Here is a 23,657-nt window from a genome sequence, read left to right on the forward strand (position 1 = left end):
CTCAGGCTACAATAATCTATGAGCATTTCAGGCAACCTCTAAATTTACTTGCTTTCAGACCTGAGGAAAGCTCTTCTTTCAGATCTGCTGAGCACCCAGATTGCCCTCGGCCTCTTCTGGATGCTCAGCAGACAATACTGACAGGACGGTTACCAGTCGTAATAAACTATCTACTGCCAAAAGGCAAGGGGCTGGTGCAATGCAGCCCTACGGCTGCCAGCCCCACAGCTACCAGCATCCCGAGCGCCGATGAAGGCTACTACTCATGCTGCACCGTCTACCGCCAAAAGGCAGTAATCTGCTGCTGCTGTTTAGCAATGCAGTCACACGTTTGCCGGCACCCGGAAGACATATGGTGACGGTGAGCTGAGCTGAGCGGGCTCCATGCTTGGCGTGGTATGTTGTCTGCACAGGTAACCCAGGTAAAAAGGCGCGAATCTATTGTCTGCCGTTGCTGTGACGGCGGGGGAGGTGCGTGACGCAATGTACCCAGAACCCCCCGCGGCACTGCTTTGCATCATTCGGGCATTGCGATCTCAACCCATAATTCCAATGGGCGCCGGAGACTCCGGGAACTGTGGGATAGGTACCCATAGGTACCCATAGTGCAATGCGCCGGAAGTCGACGCTAGCCTCGGTACTGTGGACGCGGTCCGCCGACTTCATGCACTTAGAGCATTTTATGTGGGGACACACACAGTCGGCTGCATAAAACCGGCTTCTATAAATCCGGCTTCTATAAATCCGACCTAATTTTGTAGTGTAGACAAGCCCTAAGTGCTTAAAATACCCTTGCTTTCTTTGAGGTTAGTTCCTATGTAAACTAATAAGTCTACATAACAGGAACAAGATAAACCAACATGCAAACAAACAAGAAGTTCTGTGATTCTAGACAGGCCACCAACTACACATTATACTTATCTATTTGCTCAAATAATAACCTAATGTAAATCAGTAAGTTTAGTAATTGAAACTACAGTTTGCATTATACTCCAGGACACAATTAAACATGGGTTTACAAGATTTAATGATTTCCTGTAGCCAATAAAATATATGAATGAATCACAGAGTTTAGTTTCAAGTGTGAGCACCTGGGTGCGCAAATCCCACAAGTTAATGCACGAATTGATACACAAACACCTTCAACGATTGCCTACTTTAAATACATAATGCAGGCACAATGAAATTCTCTTGCCAGTTTGTCCCCATTTCATGACATCATTACACAGATCTCTTCAGTAAACCCAAGATGGATGAACTTCAGACAAATGAAAGTATTTCTTCTCTGCATGTTAAGTCTTTGGTCAGATTTTCAGGCCCAGATTTCTAAAATACAGGTGCCTGAAATTCACCTCCCAAGTCTTTATTTAGGTATCTAAATAAGTGATCTGATCATCAAACTGCTGGGTATGCAGAAGCTGCTAGACGCTCAACCCTTTTGAAAATCCAGCTGTTTATTAAGGTTCTTCATCACGGATGTAACCCCCAATCCTGAAAAGACGTATGCATGTCCTTAACTTCAAGCATCCAAGTAGTCCTACTGAACGGGAACTTTAAAAAATAGATTTTTATCTTTAAACTCTTTGTCCTTCTAAATAGGCTGTTTTAAAATACACAGTAAGATTTGGCTATGTTAAGTTATAGCAAAGTTACCCACCAGCTGAAAAGGAAGCTGTCCTCATTATCATTTCTCCATGACATAATGATTTTTAATATTCCAGGCAGTAGCTCTCGACAATCAATGCTTCCACTGTGTAAGCAGGAGTTTAAAATGGCAAGATATCCAAAAGCTCCTACAATACAGTAAAATACCATATAAAAAAGCACATATAACACGTTGAATGCTCTTGAATATATTCATGTATTTATTAACAAGACAACGCCAGCACAGGAAAGGAAAAGTGCATATCCAATTACTACTTTTTGTTTGTATCTTACATATACAAACATACAAAAATTTATTCTGGACAATATTTAGATTTCTCTTATTCTTTCGGTAGTTAATCCACTATTACAATTAAATGCTAGGATAAGTTTACACAGTTAATAATAAAAGTGATTAAAAATGCAAACTCAGGTTCCAACAGCGCATTTATCCTTTGCAGCACAAAACAAAGAGTAATAGGTTAAACCAAGGGTGGGCAAACTTTTTGGCCCAAGGGCCACATCGGGGAATAGAAATTGTATAGTGGGCCATGAATGCTCACAAAATTGGGGTTGGGGTGCGGGAGGGGGTGTGGTCTCTCGGGTGGGGCTGGGGATGAGGAGTTGGGGTTTAGGAGGGTGCTCTGGGCTGGGACCAAGGGGTTCGGAGGGCAGGAGGGAGATCAGGGCTAGGGTAGGGGTGTGGGCTGGGGATGAGAGGTTTGGGGTGCAGGAGGGTGCTCCGGGCTGGGATTGAGGGGTTTGAAGAGCGGGAGGGGGATCAGGGCTGGGGTAGGGGGTTGGGGCGTGGGGAGAGGCTCAGGGGTGCAGGCTCTGAGCAGCGGTTACCTCAAGCGGCTCCTGGAAGCAATGGCATGTCCCTTCTCAGGCTCCTATGCGTGGAGCAGCCCCCGACCCTGCTAGAGCTGGAGCAGGCCATGCGGCTGCTTCCAGGAGCTGCATGGTGTGGCCCCTGACCCAGCCCCCGGAGCAGGGCTGAGCCGCGTGGTGCAGCCCCGACCCTGCGCTCCGGCCGGAGCGGGGCCAAGCGGCATGGTGTGGCTCACAGGCCAGCTTAAAACAGCTCGTGGGACGGATCCGGCCCGCAGGCCGTAGTTTGCCCACCCCTGGGTTAAACTATATATTTAATGAGATAATTTGGAAAATAAAATATTACACATGTGCAACATGCAGAAACTTGACACTTATGTTAACTGTGAACCCTTATTACTGCATTAATGTATTTTTTTCCATTTAAATTTCCATTTTAAAAGAAAGAAGAAAATATGCATCTACACCTTCTGGAGAATAGGTACATTTTTTACAAGCACCATACCAATGACGTGAGCATTCCATTAACTGCACCATTTATATGTGCACGTCAAGGAGCATACACCTCACACAAGATCTGGTGCTGTATTTACAAGAACTTTACCAGCTCTTTCATGAAGTGAGTAGAGTACAGACTCAATGGGAAACTCGTTCCTTGACAAATGTTTAGAAACTGGGCAAACATTCCTTGGCCAGGACCCTTTGGAGAAATAGGATGGGGCAGAATGGGACATGTGGACCAGCGGAGCTGACTGGGAATCTATTCTCCTCAATCACAGAGGAGTGTGCCGAAGAGACACATGGGGATCTCCTATACAACTAGGGAATAGTCTGAGGACCCACTCCCCTGTTATCTACTTAAAATTTCCCAGGTCAGGCCCTGGTGGCCCAAATGCAGTCTCAGAAGCAAAGACAGAGAGCCCAGAAAATGTTAACTGAATGTATAACCCAATGATAATATAGTCAAATACACACTAGTTGTGCAGAAAATAAAAAATCTGATGGGGCAGGAAAATTCAAGATTCTGATCAACTGTTCCCCCTTAACCAGTGTTTAAAAATTCACTTACAAAGCCTTTACAATATGTCTATTTGCGAGTGCTCACCTGAAGATACAACACAGTTTTGCCCAAATGGTCATGAATTTGTTTTAACAATGCTAAGATTTTCAAATTCAGCAAGAGATATACTCCTCACTGAGGAACAGTGACATGACAAGTATCAAGTTTTTATGTAGCTTGGTCAATAAGAGCATGGCCAAAAATGAATGAAAACAAGGAAGAAGAGGGAGGAAGAGTGTTTTGTTTTTTATTTTAACTACACCATACTCAAACACCTGAAAGGATTTTGCTTATACTTTCCCACACAATTCTTCTTTGGGCAGAAACCAACTATAAAAAGTTTAGGCTCAAAAGGGTAATTTTTCAGAAAGTTACACCTTTTCAAAAGCGACACAGGGCACTTAGGAGTCTAAATCACATTAATTCATACTGCAACACTGAGCAGTGCTATGCCTAAATACCAAAAAAATCTGGACATGGGTCATTTGTTTCCCATTCTGGATGGGCCACGTGGGTAATACTTCGTTATATATATGAGAACAGTCCTTAATAGTTTATAAAACTGTTGGTACAACATGTAATCAAGACATAATATGCTGACAATTGAAGATAATGCATTTTCATTCCATTAACAACAATTTGTTTGTAGTAAACAGTTGCCTTATCAATAGTCTATGAAGCATTACTACGAATAAATTAATTACAAATTCGTCCCATCTTAAATTAATAAACCAAACTGGCTGAAGAGTGTATAGTTATGTTACTGACCATCAGTACTGACGAGCTCGGTTTGCATGCATGTCATAAGTTTAGCAGTACACTGGATAACTAGTTCTTCCTTTTCTTCTTCGGGTAAAAATGGAGACAGGCTCTGAACTGTATGTAAGTTGCCTTCTGTTAATGGGAAAAACCTGTTCATGTAAACAAGATGCCAAGAATGAAACGGGGAAACAAAGATCAGTTTTATTATAGGAAAATGTAAATTGGCTCCTAGGGATCATGGATCAAAGAAGGATTATTTCATATTCTGCTTCTTTCAAGCCATTTATATACTGTAAATTGCATTTATTTTACACTGCATATATAAATGATAAACAGTACCCATCCTACATTTCATTCATCAGAACCAGTAGCAACGCAGTATCAACAACATTCACTCACAACTACAAGGAATTATGAATTGTAGTATTAGAATACCCTTCTGTCATCTTATAAAGTTGTTTTATTTCACTGGATGCAATATTCTTTGTATGGATCACTCTAACCATGGCTAAGGCCCAAAGTCTTCCACACTCTTTTGATCTACAGAAGAAAAAGGAAAAAAAGAACTATTTAATTTACATGTAGATTGTACACATACACACACACCCTACATATGTGAACATATCAAGGAAAAGACCTTAACGAAAGAAGTCAGAATGAAATCACACCAGTAAAAGCGATCTCTGTAATAGATCATATCAGTAAAAGTAATAATCTCTATAGTGCAAATGCCAAAGCCAGAATAAGTCAGGAATGTTATATTTCATCAAGTATTTTCTAAATCTGTACCTACCTGCTAAATAATATTTGCAGAAGGTTGGTTGTATTACCAAATGCACTTAAGTCCTCATATGTAATACTGATTACTTGAAGCATGTTGAGAAATTCAAGGAGGAGACAAGGAGGATCATCAAGTTCTTCAATCCACTGCAAAGAGTATAGCAGTTCTGCAACTAATCAAACAAACAAAAGTATCGGTTTTAATATAAGCATGTTGTATGCGGTGAGCCTCCGCTTACATTTCCATGTATCTTGGTAACAACACAAAAAAAGCCAACATTCGCACATGACTTCAGGTGCTGAGAGGAATGAGCTGGACTCCTGGCACCAACACTTAACGTACTTTGGGGTTAACAATAGGTAATAATCCATGATTAATTTAAGCCATTCTAGATGCTTAGGCACTATTAAAATGAGAAGAAAAAAAAACAAACAAAAAAGCATGGAAAGGACTCTAGTTAGTGACTCCTCTCCTACACCTTCATATTTTCTTCCTCTTCTTGGCTCTAATTTTCCTGACTGCTGCTCCTAAACTAGGCAGTCAAGACCGAATTTCAGATAGTAACCCCAGTCTGAAGTTAGAAACCAGTTCTTAAATTACTGTGTGTTTGTTTCTTCTTCATCCTCTTATGAAGGACCACACTGAGAAGTTACATTCCTCTTCAATAGCAACAGAAGAAGAACATGGAGTGGCATCACTACTTCATAAAATGCATAATGTCAATGGTCAGATCTGATTTAAAAACATGAAAATAATTAAGCCACTTCACAAGTAAAAGCGACTGAACGAGAGGGAGGTACGGATGGTGTGATGAGGATAAGAAGAATGGTTGCAATAACGTCTCCAATCTCATGCTTAACACTCAAGTATGTACCAGTACGCCTGGTTACATTGCATGTATGCTCACCATGCAGCAGGCAGTGTTTTGGGATAGCCGGTATTTAAGAACAACTATTTTTACCTCAGTGTATGCTAAGAGGTTAGTTGAGAGAGTATGAATACAAGCAAAAAATGAAAGGCCAGAAGGGTTCTAGATATATAAACACCACACTAAAAGATACTTGTGCACTTAAAGCAGGATCAGAACAACAACTGTAAAAGATATAGGATAAAGTAATAATGTCAGCTATATTCCAAACCTTTTATTAATAATTGCTTCCACCAATTAACACAATTTGGTTCACAACTACAATATAAAATCAACTGCTCTTTAGTTTTACCATTCTTACTTACTTATATTCTCAATTTTCTTCCTTTCTGCATCATGGTTTTCAAACACCACCTCATGTTCCTGTATAAGTAGTGCCATTTTACTTAACAATGCTGCAGTGCACAGATGGTTTGGAAGTTTAGTTGTTTTGCATAACTTAACCTCTGTTCCTGAGTGCTCACAGTTCACACTCAGTCTTCCTTCCAAAAGAGGTTTGTGTAACCACTGTAACAAACACAAGAAAGGAGCTGTCCACAATTACGTGTAATTTTTACAGAATAATACAAAGGCTCAGGCATTTGTGTAACTTTTCAAATTCAAAATTACTTACAATGTCACTTAAAGTTCCCACATTGAGATTCCCAAGTGTCTATAACAAATAGCCAGTAAAGGTATCATAACTGGAGAACTATTCCCAACACAGGTCTAATTGCTGTAGCAAGGTTATCGGTGGGGGATTCCTAATTTAAATTTAAAATCCTTTTCTGTCTAATTTCAATCATATTGCCAACCAAATTAAAGAGACACTTGTAACTTCAAACTTGCATTTATGTCTGAAAATTGTATACACAGTATAGTTGCAAGTAATACGATGAGTATTACACCCTGACAGTAGTTAAGGAAAAATAGATTTTTTCAGTTTACTCTGCCTATTTGACAGCACTTTGAGGACAGTCAGTTTCACTGTTTTCTCTCTGTATCCCTAAATCAGTTGAAAAGACTATAAACAGCTGCAGAGGAACAATACAAGCCTTATAAAAGGATTATTTTTAAACAAGATTTACTTTTAAGAGGTCACTATCAGAAACTGCATTTTTAACCCAGTAAATTGCAAAATAAAGCAAGTTGACACTGTCCTTTAAACAGTATTTTATGTAGAATCCAAAAAGAGGGGAGTTTTTATATTTACAGATTTTGTATAGCATCATTAGGGATACAACAGCCTAAATGTTCTGTGCATGTATGGCCCTGTAGATGCATGCACATACCCTTACCTTCCCCTCCAATATGGAAAGGGACTCATCCACCTCCACTGCTTTCTCATCTGGACCTTGATCCTACAAGCTTCTGAGCTCTTTGGCCTTGATCCAGCTCAGCACTTAACGTGTGCTTAACTGTAAGTATTCACTGACTTCAATGGGACTATTCCTATGCTTAGAGATAACCATGTGCATAAGTGTGCTGGATCATGGCCAGAGTAGCATAGCACCATGCAGCATTGAGCTCCTGGACCTCACAGGGGGTGGAAACTAGACAGGCAATAGAAGGAGAGGCACACTTCACATCATTTCCAACCACAGTGCTCCAGAGATTAAGCAGGAAAGATTACAGAAAAAGCAGCCCAGGTTGTAGATACATCAGCTATTTCATTGTACAGTAGTTTTCAGACTGCAGTCATTTTCATACCTCAATGGGTAGGGATTCTCGCAACTTTTCCCATTCAGAGTTGTTTGGAGTAATACATCCAAAATAAGTTCCCAGAAGACAACCAGACAGTTCCCCAGCTTCCAGTAGCTTAGTCAGCAAATCATTAACTGCAGAGATCAAAACCTGAAGGCTGAAAATGTGGGAGAAAAAATTCTTCCTGAGAAATTAAGCACAATCATGTGACAACAAGACACGACATTTCACATCAGTACCAGGCCACATCAATGGCTTTTCACTTTGCATTTTAGTTCATGCTGTTACCTCACAGACAGAATAATAAACATTTTAATTATTTAGGACTTAAGTATAGGCTGATGCTGTTAAAGCATTAGTTTTGAATTGATTATTTCATATTTTAATATCCCGAAACAAACAGATACGCAGTAAACATAGTTACCTTTTAACATCCAAAGAGGAAGACTGAATTTGATTCTTGACCCACAATGCAGATTTATGCAAGAAGGTGCTCTGTTTCTGCATATAGCCAACCTGATGCACAAGCGAATTTAGGCCAGACAACCAAGTGTGCTTTAGTTTATTGACAAGTAAATCTAAACACAAAAAATAAGGTAGTTAAAACATTAATTGCCAAATTACATACTGCATAATGGTGGGCACATTCACTATATCACTGTTCTGTTAACATGTGAAGTAGTGTTTCTCAAACTTTTTAGGTTGGTAACCAATTATTTGAAGTCAAAAATTTGCAGGACCCTCTTACATTTACTATAAAAGTAAGCAAAATATGTATATAATTATCACACACACCTTGAAAAGTCAAGCATACAAAAGTTGTTAGGAAATGCCAGAATTAAGGATGCCCGAGCAACCTTAATTTGGCCAACTTGTGCATATGTATTATGATATCATTTTTAATTCCAGGCCTACATTTCTATGATTCCATGTAAGAGACTTCAAGAGGCCATCAAGTCCAGCTCTCTGCACTGAGGCAGGGCCAAGTAAACCTAGACCATCCCTGATAGGTGTTTGTCCAACCTGTTCCTAAAAACCTCGTATGACAGGGATTCCACAACCTCTCTTGGAAGCCTATTCCAGAGCTTAATTACCCTTACAGAGTTGGAAAGTTTTCCCTAATATCTAACCTAAATCTCCCTTGCTGTAGATTAAGTCCATTATTTCTTGTTTTACCTTCAGTGGACATGGAGAACAACTGATCTTCTTCCTCTTTATAACAGCCCTTAACATATTTGAAGACTTATCAGGTCTCCTCTCAGTCTTCTTTTTTCAAGACTAAACATGCCCAGTTTTTTTAAAACTTATCTCCATAAGTCAAGTTTTCTAAATCTTTTATCATTTTTGTTGCTCTCTTTCAAACTCTCTCCAATTCATCCATGTCTTTCCTAAAGCATAGCTCCCAGAACTGGACACAGTACTCCAGCTGAGGCCTCGCCAGTGTCGAGTAGAGCAGGAAAATTACCTCCCGTGTCTTACATACAACACTGCTGTTAATAAACCCCAGAATGGTATTAGTATTTTTTTGCAGCTGTAGCACATTGTTGACTCTCATTCAATCTGTGATCGTCTAGAACCTCCAGATCCAACACTTATCCAGTTATTCCCCATTTTGCAGCTGTGCATTTCATTTTTCCTTCTTCAGAAAAGCACTTTGCACTTATCTTTATTGGATTTCATCTTATTTCATCTCCAAGTTGCCAAGGTTTTTTTGAATTCTAATCCTGTCCTCCAAAGTGCTTGCAACACCTCCCAGCTTGGTGTCATCTGCAAATTTTATAAGCATACTCTCCACTCCATTATCCAAGTCACTAATGAAAATATTGAATAGACCCAGGATTGACCCCTGCGGGACACCACTAGATGCGCCTTCCCAGTTTGACAGCGAAACCCTGATAAAATATGCTCTGAGTACGGTCTTTCAACCAGTTGTGCACTCACTTTATAATAATTTCACCTAAACCATATGAGAATGTCAAAAGCCTTATTAAAAACAACATCTACTGCTTCCCCGCTATCCACTAGGCCAGTAATCTTGTCAAAGAAGGAAATTAGGTTGGTTTGTCATTATTTGTTCTTGACAAATCCAGGCTGGCTATTCCTTATAGCTCTATTATCCTGTAGGTGCTTACAAACTGAATGTTTAATAATTTGTTCCAGTATCTTTCCAGGTATTGAAGTTAGGCTGACATCTATAATTCTCTGGGTCCTCTTTGTTGCCCCTTTTAAAGACAGGCAGTAGGTTTGCCCTTCTTCAGTCTTCTGGGATGTCACCCATCCTCCATGAGTTCTCAAAGCTAATTGCTAATGGTTCTGAGATTGCTTCAGCTAGTTCCTTACATACGCTAGCCTGCATTTCATCAGGCCCTGCCAACTGGAATACACTTATCTAAATATTCTTATACCTGTTTCTTTCCCTGTTTTGTGTTCCTTCCCCCTTGTTAATATTATTTGTGTGGAGTATCTGGTCACCACTAACCTTTTTAGTGACGACTGAAGCAAAACAGGTATTAGACACCTCAGCCTTCTTGATACCATCAGTTATTAGCTCTGTTTCCCCATTAAGTGGCACACTCACACTTTCCTTTGTCTTTCTCTAGCTCCCAGTGCATTTGAAGAACCTCTTCTTAGTGTCTCTTACGTCCCTTGCTAGGTGTAACTCACTTTGTGCTTTAGCCTTTCTGATTTTGTCCCTACATGCTTATGCTACTCTTCTGTATTCCTTCTTAGCAATTTGTCCAGATTTCCACTTTTTGTAGAATTTCTTTCTGATTTTCAGGTCGTTAAAGAGCTCTTGATGCAGCCACATTGGCCACTTCCTATTCTTCCTGTTGGGATAGTTGGCAGTTGTGTGTTTAATATGGTCTCCTTGAGAAACTGCCAGCTCTCCTGCACTACTTTATCCCTTAGATTTTCTTCCTATGGGATGTTACCTACCAGTTCTGACTTTGTTAAAGTCTGCTTTTTTTAAGTCCATTGTTCTTATTCTGCAGTTCTCACTCCTTCCTTTCCCTAGGACCATGAAATCTATCATTTCATGATCACTTTCACCCAAATTGCCATCCAACCAGGGGTGCTGGGACAATTTTTATAGTGCGGATGCTGAGAGCCAAACTGTAAAACTCTGTAAATAATGGAAACCACTTCAAGCCAGAAGGTGCTGCAGCACCTCCCGCACCCCTAGTTCCAGGACCTATGCAGCCAACTTCAGATTCTTAACCAATTCTTCTCTGTTGGTCAGAATCAAGTCTAAAATGGCTGTGCACCTGGTTACTTCCTCCACTTTCTGAAACAAAAAGTTGATCCCAAAGCACTCAAAGAACTTATTGGACGTTTTGTGTTTTGCCATATTATTTTTCCAACAGATGTCTGGATAGTTCAAGTCCCTCATGACCACATACTATTTTTTCCCACAGGACCCCAGCCTTAGTCAGTGCACAGAACGGACGGTGCTCACTTAATGAGCAGCCATTCAATATTTTATTTCCTCCTCGTTGTGGATCCCAGGGTTTATTTATTTCACACTATGCAAACTCTGTTCTAAAAAACAGAATTATTAATTTCTTCATGGGCTTCACTATGGTGCTCTTTACTATATTATCAGAGTGTTTCACAAATACTAATGAATTTATTTTTACAATACCCCTGTGAGATAAGGGTGTAGCATTTTACAGATGGGGAACTAAAGCACAGAGAGATTAAGGTAAAAAGTATTCACTAATTTTGAGTATCCAATCTGAGATGCATAAAACCTGATTTTTCAGAGTTCAAAGCATTATACAGCAATGTTCACAGCACAGCTCTCATTGACTTCAGTTGCAACTGTGAGTGTTTAGCAAATCAGATCCTAGTTCTCAGCAAATCAGATACTGTAGTCTCAAATCAAGCATCCAGAAAATGAAAACACACTGCTATACCAAACTTTTTTCCTTTTTTTTTTTTTTTAAACAGGTGGTCATGATGCGATTTGATTAGCATCACACAGGAACTCTGTGGCAGACGCAGGGACAGACTCCAATTCCCCAGGGCAGCATTCAACTGCCTTAACCATGAGACCCTCCTTCCTTTTCCTGCAATCCCTTCCTTCATTTATTTCACATCTTCCAATTTCTTCAACAAATAAGGCACGGGTCCTACAGGCAACATCTCCTTCAACACACAACCTGGCCCAATGACTATCCATTGTCATTCTCAGTAACAATTCATAGTCATTCTATGACTATCTGTTGTCATCATGGACTAGGAAAAGAAAGCAAAAATGACTCTATAGCCTGGGGATTAGGGCACTCACCAGAGAGAAGGGAGACCCAAGTTCAAGTCCTGGCTCTAATGACTAATTATTTATAAAAAAGTAGAACAGCTTCACGAGAAGAGAGTGAGAAAGCCCCATATCAAAATATCACATAGACCAGTAGCTTGGGCACTCCCCTGCAATGTGGGAGACTCAGATCCCTCCTTCTCATCAGGTAGAGGGGGGAACTGAATCCAGGTTTCCCGTATCCTAAGTGAGTGCCCTGACAAATGGGCCACAGTGTAAAAGGGAAGTACCACCATCAGCACCTGTTCCTGAATCCTTTCCTTCACTTTTGTCAAAATGTCTGAAGTCTAAATAAAGTTTTCAGATCAAAACAAAATGTTTCAACATTACCAAAATGTTATAACTTCTTCAATTTGGTTGAAACTATTTGGCAAATTAGACATAAATTTGAGAATAGTTTTGGTCAACCAGAAACTGCAACTATTCATCTGAAAAACGTCACACAGCTCTAGTTATAACTGACCAGTTGAGAAACACTGATCCTGCTTTATGTGGATATTACTTGGGTAATATGTTGTGGAGTTTTTTGCACAAAACCTTAAATTTCTGGAGGTGGCTTTTCTCTACTATTGCCCTGAAGATCAATCTTTAATACAAACCAACATTAAACACATATGCAAATAAAATCAGAAAAATAAATGTTCTAAAGTCAGATTTTAGTTTACAAAGTAATTCCTGCGCTGGGTTACCTGACAAGTGTGTAGCATCCTGGCTCTGAGCACACAGTTGGAAAATAGTGAACAACAAGTCTTCGGAAGATGGCATCAGTAAGCACCCTTTAACTGAGCTGAAAAAGTTAGAGGCTACGTCACATATGAATGATACTGATGGTTCAGTATTTCCAGCTTCAGAAAGATCCTTAGCTTTTGAAAGAGCTGCTTGAAGTTTATCAATAATTCTTTCAACATAAATGTCACCAATCAAGGACTCTATTTAAAAAAAAAAAAGACTTTATGATTACTCTGTGACAAGTAAGATCCTACAGAAGCCATCAGATGCTATAAACAGTGTCTGCCTGTTTTTCCAGATTCACTAATATTGAAAGCAAGATTAAGGGGAGAGTCTGCTTTAATTTTGTATGTGCTACAGCTTGATTCATTTCACTCTAGTCAAAGATGTCCTAGATCATCAACACCTGATGGAACACACCCAACATATTCTTGGTAGTTTGTTACACAAGCACTTCGCACAAAATGAATGGTATACGTGCAGCAATACCTCCAGTTCCATAGCCATCCTCTGAAATGCCTGACACTGACTCATGATAGGGCAAACATTCAATCCTGGAGTACTGCATTAGGACTTTTAAGCCGGCAAGTCTGACTGATTACTTTTCTACAAGCAAGTTTCCTGCACCCTCCTCTGGGACCCAGCAGCAAAACACAATAGTATTATGAAGATCTATCTATTCTACAGTATGCATTCATCTTACTGGTGCATCTCTTGGGAAATTATGAACCACTTCTTGGGCACCAAAAAAGAACCCAGCCTTCAAATAAATTACGGAACATTAGGGCAAGCATTTTAATAAATACTAGCAAGCTAAACAAAATGATAGCATTATAAATACATTGACTTTAAAATTGGATAATACACCTGAATATGAAACTCATTAATACCGAGGTGTATATTACACTTGCCACACAAGAGAAGCAACAGTTGGAACAGGTAGTTACTCACAAAGGTGTACCATACATCTCTCAATGTATGTGCCCCAAATAAGCAGACTTAGGACTTATAAATTGCTTCTATTGTCTGAGGTCAGAGGGCTCAGATGTGGATCCATAACCCTTCTGATTTGACACTACTTTTTGAACAGTAAACTTCAGATGGTATGGTCTATTCTGCAGTCAATCATTTAGTAAATCCAATCTTTGCATTAAAGAATTATACAATTAGAGAACTGGAAAATCTAAAAAGAAAGAAGATTAACACTAATCCTGTTAACAGGTACACCTCTACCCCTATATAACGCTGTCCTCGGGAGCCAAAAAAATCTTACCGCGTTATAGGTGAAACCGCGTTATATCGAACTTGCTTTGATCCGCTGGAGTGCACAGCCCCACCCCGCCCCCCCGGAGCACTGCTTTACCGCGTTATATCCGAATTCGTGTTATATCGGGTCGCGTTATATCGGGGTAGAGGTGTACATGAAAATGAAGCATATCAAGTCACTACTCCAGGTTAGTTTTAATGAAATTAAAAGGCCATAGTATACTAGCTCAGGTAAATATAAACAGAGAAGCAGCTTGATGTTACAAAATGTGATATGGCAAAAAACCTCAAGAAGTTCTTTTCCCCCTCCCCCCCAAGTAGCAATTCACCTACCATTTTTAACATGCTGTGATAATACCAAGCTCAGGAGGGTCCATCTTTCTGAACAGTACAATTCCGATGAGGTTGTTGTGGTTTTCAAACCCTTATAGCACAGATCATCTGCTAGTATTACAAGCTTCTCCCCTAGTACATCGCCTTTCAGCCACCCAGAGACTAATGAATGTTTCACTGAGTCCGAGCATGCCTGAATTACAAGAAAACAACTATTTTTGCAAGGTTACTAACTTTAAGGAAATAGGATTAGTATGTATTAGCCTTTAGAGAGAATACTTCATTCCTATACATTAATGCCAAGTTATAATGTCAGCGTTTTTCCAGAAACTAATGCCAAATTATATACTGGGAAAAAATTCTGCTAGGTGATGAGCCAATTATTATAAATAATAAAAAATAGAAAACAGGAAGGAATTTTAAAGTGTGAGGCATCCATAAGTGAGGAGGGATGACACTGATACTGGGCATCAAGAGATCTGGGTTCAGTTCTCAGCTCTGCTACCAACTTCACATATCACTTCAGGCAAGACACAAATTCCTCTGTGCTTCTGTTCCCTATCTGTAAAAAATGGGGATAATAATACTTTCCTTCACAGGCATGTTGCAAGAATGAATGTATTAATGTTTGTGAGTTGCTCAGATAATATGGTGATAAATGCTATACAAATGCCTATCAAGTAAAATAACTTGGTCCTAATTAGTCAGTATTTCTGGGATTTCCAAATAGTGGTTGAATTTACACATCATGCTTTCTAAAGTATATATGCACAGTGTGATGCTGTTTTGTAGAGAATAAATGGCTCAGGGGAATGGAAATCTATATAACACATGCCACCCAATTGACCACATATGAGACTTCTATATATGAATGGACAAGGAGCCCCTCTATATCAGAGATGAGACATGCTGAAGATGGAAGTTTACAATACAGGCAATGCAGTGCCTCTGTCAGTGGTTTTCAAACTTTTTGTATTGGTGACCCCTTTCACACAGCAAGCTTCTGAGTGTGACCCCCCTCCCATATAAATTAAAAACAGGGGGCAGGGGATAATTTAATTTAATGGGGGCTCAGGGCTGTCAGCGACCCCAGTTTGAGAACCCCCGAAGAAATGCTTCAGTTTCTAATGCTATCTACCATGGGTTTGTGAGAGAGGTGCTATATTTAAGTTATAATAAAACAGCACTGTTTCAGATTTAATTATTACTAGATTTTCAAACTGTGAAAATCAGACTAGTTTGTAGTCTACTCCAGTTTAACTAACTGAAATCCTATCACTTAAAGATTGGAAAGTATCCAAAAGAATGCATGCAAAATAAGAATAAAATTCCCAAAGAAGATACCTTTTGAATTACTTGTAGGAAAATACTCCATTTCAGATCCATCTAGTGGAAAAACAAATAAATAAAAATATAGTTAATAAAATATATTCCATTAGGATAAGAAAGCTTAATGCAATCTCTATTTATTGTCCAATTTTAACTTCTGAAAAGGATGTGTAGAAGTTGCCAAGCCTTAGTAGTGAGCAAAAGTTACTTTCATAATTATGATTATTTAGCAGCCAATAATCAATTAAAGAAATTAGTTTGCCATAAATTGAGCAATTATAAGTTTCTCCTGTCAACTAGATCAAAATGGGTAGAAGTAACTGTGGTTAAGAGAACAGGTTAATACTATAAATCATATTTACGATATTTACGAAGAAAAAAGATGGCAATTTAGGAACAAAAATCTTCAGATGTATTCATTATTTTCAGTACAGTATATTTACGTCAAGTGAAAGGGATAAACATATTAATGTCATAACACCTTTCCTAGCATTCTAATTCCAAACTCTCTTAATTCCATCTTTTCTTTGTCATATTTATCCAAAACAAATATGTTAGTTATTCTGAGTCAGAATACATTTTCCAGATCCAAAATAACTATTATTCCCACTGCCAGTTGTAGCCCACAAATCAGGATAGATATTATATAAATTCTTCTATTTGCAAAGTAAAAAAGAAAGCCTTACCTTAGTTAAGTCATCAAGAATATTTTTTCGCTCTGTATTATTGTTACAACACCTAAGGACACTATACAAAATATCAACCAGAAAATCGGTCTCTTTCCTCCAGTCTTCTTTCAACCAAGCTATTAAATTCTGATGCAAAAACCGTACTGATGGATTTTCATGCTGAAGTTTTACATCTTCCTGGGATTCAGTCTGAGCAGCACTCATACCATTTTCCTGCTCTAACAGCACTTGAAAAACTCTGCTAGAAGGGAAGGAGTTGAGCAGAGCAGAGAGAAACTTTAAGTGCCGATCAGACTTCTGTTCACTGATATACACAATACTCAGTTCAGCAAGGCTACAGACTAAATCTTCTAAAGGTTCTTTCCTTCGAAACAAAATATGTGGTGGATCAGTCAGTATTTCAGATTCACCATTACTTGTCACTTCAGCAGGCTTCCCATTCTCTGTGTTTATTTCAGATTCATTCTCATCTGTAAATCTGATCTTTATGGTTCTTCTTTTGCTTGGTTTCATAGAGCTCTCAGGGCTCTGCAGAATTTGTAGCATACAGGATATAGCAACCAAAGATTTCTCATCAGCATCTGCTGCATCAACATGGAGTACATACATTTTTGAGAGACTGTCCCAGAAATTCGACAAGAGTCTCCGGAAAGTTTCAGCTGTGCCATCATCATTTAAGATTTCTGTCTTTGTTTCCCAGGAGCTCAGTGTTTCTGCTATTTGGTAAAACAATGGACCAATTTGTAACCTCGTCTCTTTAAGCACAGCTTCAATGAGAGGAATTAACTACAAACAGAAATGCAAGAAAGTTTTAGTAACTAAATGTTTACACAACTGGACAATAGTTTTAATATTGACAATCTCAGAAAGCTCTGCAAAACAAAGTGTTTAACATCTATTAAATATCAATTTAACAGCAATCCTGAAAACAGAATTAGCAAAACGTCTAACCCACCCAACCTCTTCTATTAAACATTTACAAACCGTTATCCATTACATTTATACTTTATTGTTAAAGACTTTGAGGTTTCATACAATAATTCCGCACTGTGTCAGAGGGTTAGGTTTTATGGGAAGGAGGATATAAAAACACAGCTAAAGTTATTTTTCCTTAAATTCTCTGGGATTTTTTTTTAATTTGTGAATAAATTTGCATTGAAGTGTTTCACAGTTTTGTTCAAGTTAAAATTATGAAATTGCAAAACTGAGAACAAAAACTTTTAAAATATTTTCATAATATATACCTGATCACATATAAGCATCTGCTGAATTTGTTTTTGTTCATCTTCTTCACCTAAATTCTGTAGCATGGCAAATCGTAAACACTCCATAAATGCAGATATAATTGCAGAACATTCTGAATGGCTAGCTATGGCTCGCTCATTTGACAACCTAAATACATGTAAATCAGGAGACAAAAAAAGAAATAGTCATTGTTCCTTGATTACAATCTGATTACAGTGCTTTAATGTAATACCATAGGTGCGGTTCATTTGAGGAAAAAGGGATAAGAAAATCTATAAGTGACCTCAAAATAAAAATTCAGGAAAACAAGTTCTACATAAATCACAACTAGAAACGTGGGCATTTAAGCATGCTGCTCTTTAGCCTAGTTTACTTATTCATAAAAATACAATTAAGGATGAAACACATTTGTGGCTCAACAGACAAATGCAGCCTCTACTATTTAATTGAATCTAAAGTTTTAAATGCACCCAATATAGTGCCACTTTTTAAACCTATGCTTTTTGTGTGCAGTCTTGAAGAGAGAAAGGGACAAGGGATCATAGCAGGAAGGAGGAGACAGGCAGACAGTTTACAGAATTCAGTTTCTGATATCTACATATTTTAAAATGCTTTAAGTAACGTAACCTTCTTTTAATTTGTTTCCAAACATAAATAATTATTATAATAAATATTTCATCTAATATCATGAATTTGTGGCACATACCCTTGAATTATTGAGCTGAAAAAAGTCCTGTAAAAGTCCAGCTTTGGTTCTGTAATGCCATGAGGTACCTTGCTAATCAATGGCAAGAGATTAGGATATATAACAGTAGCTAGACCTCGTCCGCCTTCTCGAAGTACTATCCATAGTTTTGGCAGAACTCCTTTTTTGGCATTTACGTGACTCCAACAGTCCTACAGAAAGAAATAATTACAGGAATAAATTAAACCAGACTCAGTTGGTTTGGAAGAGCTCTCAGGTGGGTCATCTAGTCTAGCTCCCTACACTGCAGTAAGAGCAAGCTATCACCAAATCTAAATTGCCCTGAGTATTTTTAAAACTCATTTTCTCTCTAAATATTTCCGTTTAAATTAGTGAATTTTAAGATTTAGCAGACTTCAGAACAAAATCTTGTTTTAACACAGCAGAGATCTTCTGGGTAATCAACTTAAATCAAGAAGGTTTTGTCTTGAGTGATCTTTTGACCCATAATATTGCTTTGTAAAATAGCTTACTATAATATATTGCTACTTTTATGACAGTCCCACGTTTAACTCACCACCTCCAAAAAACAAGTATTAGGTCTCATAAAGAGTCACTACAGTTATAACTATTAGTATTTTGCAGTGAGTTTTAAATTATGAACTGTGACAAATCAACTATATGTACTGTATATACTCGTTCATAAGCTGAATATTTTTGGTAAAAAAGTGACGCATCAAAGAGCGGGGATCGGCTTATAAATGGGTCTACACCAAAATTTGATGATTTTAAACTCTATAGAATCATTGAATTGAATATCTAATACATTGTCGTTTTGTTTACCTGGAGCGTCTGCAGGCATGGAGCCCTTCAGCTCCTTGTGGCCATGGTTCGCTGAGGGGCTCCGTGCCTGCGAACGCTCCAGGTAAACAAAACGTCCTGATCCGCCAGCGGCTTACCCTGACGGGCTGGGAACCAAAGGTTTCCAACCCCTGAAATAGGGTTGGCTTATGAAAGGGTCATACAGTTTTTGCTATTTTTACTTATCCATCTTGGGGGGTCAGCTTATAACGAACGAGTATATACAGTATATATTTTTATTAAACCAGCTTCCTATTGGTGAGAGAGACAAGCTTTCGAGCTTACACAGAGCTCTTCTCCAGGTATGGGAAACTTACTCAGGGCTTCTCTTCATGTACAGTGCTGCATCTGCGCTGTGGCGCTTCAGTGAAGATGCTCCTATGCCAATGGAAGCGCTTCTCCTGTTGGCGTAGTTAATCCACCTCCCCGAGAAGCAGTAACTATGTTGATGGGAGAAGCTCTGCTACTGACATAGCGCTGTCTACACAGGGTGTTAGGTCTACCCCTGAGTGATGTAATTATACCGATACAGGTCTGTAGTTTAGACCTGGCTTCAGAGTGTCACAGTTAAATACAAGGTGGAACAGATCGTTTAGCATAAGTAGTTAATGCACATTTCAATGGACCATTCAAAGCGAAGTGACCCATTAACACCCTTCCAGTCATAGGGAGGAAAGGGAGGGAGGGAGTGGGAAGTAGCTGGGGCGGGGGGGCAGGCAGGTTGTTAGTGGGTTATAGATTGTTGTAATAAGCCCTAAATCCAGTGTCTTTATTCAGTCCATGCTTGTGCTGATGAGCTTGGAGAGGTTGGAAGGTTGTTTGAAGGCCAGAAGAAGTAGATCACATCATGGAATACCCTGAGAGAACCTGGTTCAATACAGAAATAAAACCCCCTCCAACTGCACACACCTAGTTGTCACCTACCACCCCCCACTGGAACCCATACAGAGTATCATCAAACAACTACAACCCATACTTTCCTGAATCCCCTCTTCAGGCTTTCAAACAAGCCCCCAACCTCTCCAAGCTCGTCATCAGAACCAAGCTCCCCACAGACCAGGACGCACCAACTCAAAGCGGCACTAGAACCTGCCAGAACAACAGATGCAAAACCTGCAGACAAATCTCCATTGTTACAATGATCAACACCCCCGACAACACACCTGTAAAGATCCATGAGTCCTACATATGGCTATCACAATATTGGTGTACCTCATCCAGTGCACTAAATGCCCCAATAGCAACTATGTGGGTGAAACCAGACAGACACTACGCTCTCAAATAAGCTCACACAGGAAAATGATAAAAGACAAACCCCCCCACATCATCTGTGGGTGAACACTTTTCACAAAGCGAAATCTGACCTCTCAGTCCTCATCCTCAAAAAAATCCTGCACAACACTTTCAAAAGATGAGCCTGGGAGCTTAAATTCATAATTTTGCTAGACACCAAAAATCATGGACTGAATAGACTGTATGTCTGGCTTATTAAAATAATCTATAACCAACTAACAATTCCCCCCAGTTGCTTTCCCCCCACCTTCCTTCTCCCATCGGTGTAGTAGCATCTTCACTGAAGTGTAGACCAGCCCTGAGCAAGTTTCCCAGACCTGAAGAAGAGCTCTGTGTAAGCTCGAAAGCTTGTCTCTCTCACCAATAGAAGTTGGTCCAATAACAGATATTACCTCACCCACCTTGCCTCTCTAATAACTTGGGACCAAAACAGCTACAACAACACTGCATTTTGAATGAAAGCCAAAAGGCACAAAAAATATTCTAGGGGAAAAAAACATCATCAAAGTTACATTTATTATTTGTACTGATAATATATGAATAAACAGAAGGCTATTTGCATACATGATTATAGGTCATACCAACAATTACAAGATACATCAAACACCAATTGCAAAAAGGACACTATGGAATTACTAAATGAAATTCTGGCCCCACTGAAGTCAATGGAAAATTTCCATTGACTTCAATGAAACCAGGATTTTATCTGAGGAGTGGAGTGGCTACAGTATCAGGCTCTAACTAAACAGTGAATAAAGAACAACTTGCAAATCATTTTTTATAAATTCTAATAAATAATTCAACAGAGAAATATTTGTATTTTTAAAAGCTATTTTATATACTTATGAAGTTCTTAAATGTCACAACTTCATTTTAATTACACGCTAAATTCCTTTCTGCTTTTCAGAGATGGTGGACACACACAAGTATTTACTTTTAATGGAGCTGTGAGTACCTATGGAAAATCAGGTCCTGAGAGAGAGAGAGAGAGAGGTGTGTGTGTGTGTGTGTGTGTGTGTGTGTGTGTGTGTGTGTGTGTGTGTACTTAGTACTTTGCAGTACTAAGGGGTGCACAGTGGTTACTTTATTTTAAACTGAGGATATCTTCTGCTTAACCCCAAACCGAGGGCACTGGTATGATGTGAAAGGTTAAGTCTGACATATTTGAACAGACCACTAGCCTCTGGCTTATAACGAAAAGAAGTTCTCATTCAGTTTCCTGCATTACCTCAATGGTAACAAGGATGTAAAGCACAGCTTCCCAAAGAGCTGGACACACCACTGCATCACTGTCATCAATACTGAGAAGAACTGCGGGACAAACTCTTGGTGCTTCAACTTTCATTGATTCAGGAAGGAGCTGACAGAAAGTAGAAACTAACTCAAAAAAAGCTGAGCGAACCTAAAGTAAGCCACAAAAACAAAATATTTCAATAACCATGGATTACAATATTTATTCACTTCTACCAATCAAAGGTCTAATTTCCCCATGCTTGTTAATTACATACTGTGACTTACTTTAAAAAGCAATGGTATATCAACTTAGGCATGTCTGAAATACTACTTTTAGCACACTCAAAAATCAAAACAACAAATTTTCAGTTAGTGCACAGAGCTGTAAAAAAAAATTTTAAATAGGGACATTATGTGACAAAAGTTTTTTAATAGACCATATACTGGAAGAGAAGATTATATATGTTTTTAAAAGTACAACATTATGCAGAATGCTTATCTTCCTTTTATGGCGTACCTTTTATCCATAAGCATCCCGAAATGCTTTGCCAGACTAAATGAATCATTTTATGCAACACTGAAATGCAATGCTGTAGTAGTTCTGCACTGATAAACACAAACAACAATTCTTGGAAGAATGAAGGTCAATCAAATAATTTAGAAAATTACCTGCCTAAATGTATCCATAAGTTTATGGAGCTTGCTTCTTCAACAAGAATTTTAAAGGGCTGTATTTCAGCCACAAATTCCAAATAAGGAGATGCCTACCTCAAAGGAACAAATGAACATATTGGAGGAGATTGCTCGGACACTTGTTTGCCTATAGCAGGGCCAATGTGTCTTGTGATTGGAAGACTGTTTTAAACACAGTTGGGCAAGGCACCTGGTTCTTTCTTTCTTCCACAATACTGGGGTTGGCTTAGTGCCCTAAGTTTTCAAGTGTTGCTTTTGTAGAAAAAGCCTATACAAATAAAGATGGTATAAAAAGGTTCAGATACCTGAGGTACACTGTGCTTGCCATATTTCCAAAATTTGTTCTGAGATTGAAGGGGTATTAGCTTTTCTTCCAGTGAATGAATCTCGTTCTTTGGCAACATGCAAAGCAACTTCTTTAAGGCTAACAAGGAGCATGTCAGAATTCGAAAGTATTTGGCTTCCCTTTCTTCCTCCGGTACAGTTCTCAGGTAAAAAACAAAAACAAGTTTAAAGCATTAATTGAAAACTAGCAAAATGTGTATATTCATATTCGTTAATGGGCTTCTCGTATGATTTGGTAAGAAAATCCTAGGATTCTTCCTAGAGATTGCAGCAGTGTGTATATAACTACACTGAACTTTCCATAAGTTGTGTATGTGTGTTAAACACTAAACACAGTTACATTGCCAAATTCTAGCTAAAACAGTATTTTCAGAAGTTCATTTTCCCCTTCTTTTGTTGTCTCCTCCTTGTGTCAAGCGATTCTGTCCTCCAGATACTCAATGATACACATGAATCAGATAGAAAGAATTACTAGACAATGGGTAAAATTTTCAGAAGTGAATTAGGAATTTTGATGCCTAAATCTCATTGAAAGTCAACAGAATTTAGACACTTGAGTTTTTAAGTGCTTCTGAAAATTTTAGCCACCACCACCACCACCATTGCTGCTGCCTGGCTTTGTTCCCCACCACGACACAGGGTTAAGTGTGCTGCCAGCCCAATAGCACAGTTCTAGCAAGATTCCCAAGCACAATTGCCACCCATGGTAGTCTACTGAAATACAGGCTGGTGTGGCAGCCTAGTTGTACAGGCTTGATGTGAAGTATAGAAAAAGGCATTTTCCTATAAAAAAAACAATATTTTCTATAGAATTGCATAAGGCATAATATGTCTTCAGTATAATGTACTTATTATTTTCTGCAAAAATCTACCATTTGTTCCCTTGTGAAATACATTTTACATCTATTGAAATTAACAGAATACAATTTTTGAAAGAAAAATTGAACTT

General features: G+C 38.8%; 1 protein-coding gene across 2 annotated transcripts in view; it reads right to left on the minus strand.

Annotated features, from left to right (window-relative positions):
* Nucleotides 1-23,657, minus strand: part of LTN1 (listerin E3 ubiquitin protein ligase 1) — a 47,288-nt gene that overhangs the window by 15,622 nt on the left and 8,009 nt on the right. Inside the window, exons 6-20 of one of the 2 annotated variants that reach the window (XM_065414176.1) lie at nt 22,669-22,849; nt 21,666-21,839; nt 18,305-18,495; nt 17,598-17,745; nt 16,351-17,139; nt 15,680-15,721; nt 14,336-14,528; nt 12,697-12,936; nt 8,114-8,267; nt 7,696-7,846; nt 6,312-6,513; nt 5,091-5,250; nt 4,733-4,837; nt 4,304-4,446; nt 1,658-1,793 (exon numbers count right to left, since the gene is read on the minus strand). In XM_065414176.1, coding sequence (XP_065270248.1) covers nt 1,658-1,793; nt 4,304-4,446; nt 4,733-4,837; nt 5,091-5,250; nt 6,312-6,513; nt 7,696-7,846; nt 8,114-8,267; nt 12,697-12,936; nt 14,336-14,528; nt 15,680-15,721; nt 16,351-17,139; nt 17,598-17,745; nt 18,305-18,495; nt 21,666-21,839; nt 22,669-22,849 — 3,009 coding nt within the window. The remainder of the gene's footprint in view (nt 1-1,657; nt 1,794-4,303; nt 4,447-4,732; nt 4,838-5,090; nt 5,251-6,311; nt 6,514-7,695; nt 7,847-8,113; nt 8,268-12,696; nt 12,937-14,335; nt 14,529-15,679; nt 15,722-16,350; nt 17,140-17,597; nt 17,746-18,304; nt 18,496-21,665; nt 21,840-22,668; nt 22,850-23,657) is intronic. The other variant, XM_065414170.1, reaches the window with a different exon arrangement.

The sequence above is a fragment of the Emys orbicularis genome, chromosome 1, assembly GCF_028017835.1.
Source record: "Emys orbicularis isolate rEmyOrb1 chromosome 1, rEmyOrb1.hap1, whole genome shotgun sequence".
NCBI lineage: Eukaryota > Metazoa > Chordata > Testudines > Emydidae > Emys > Emys orbicularis.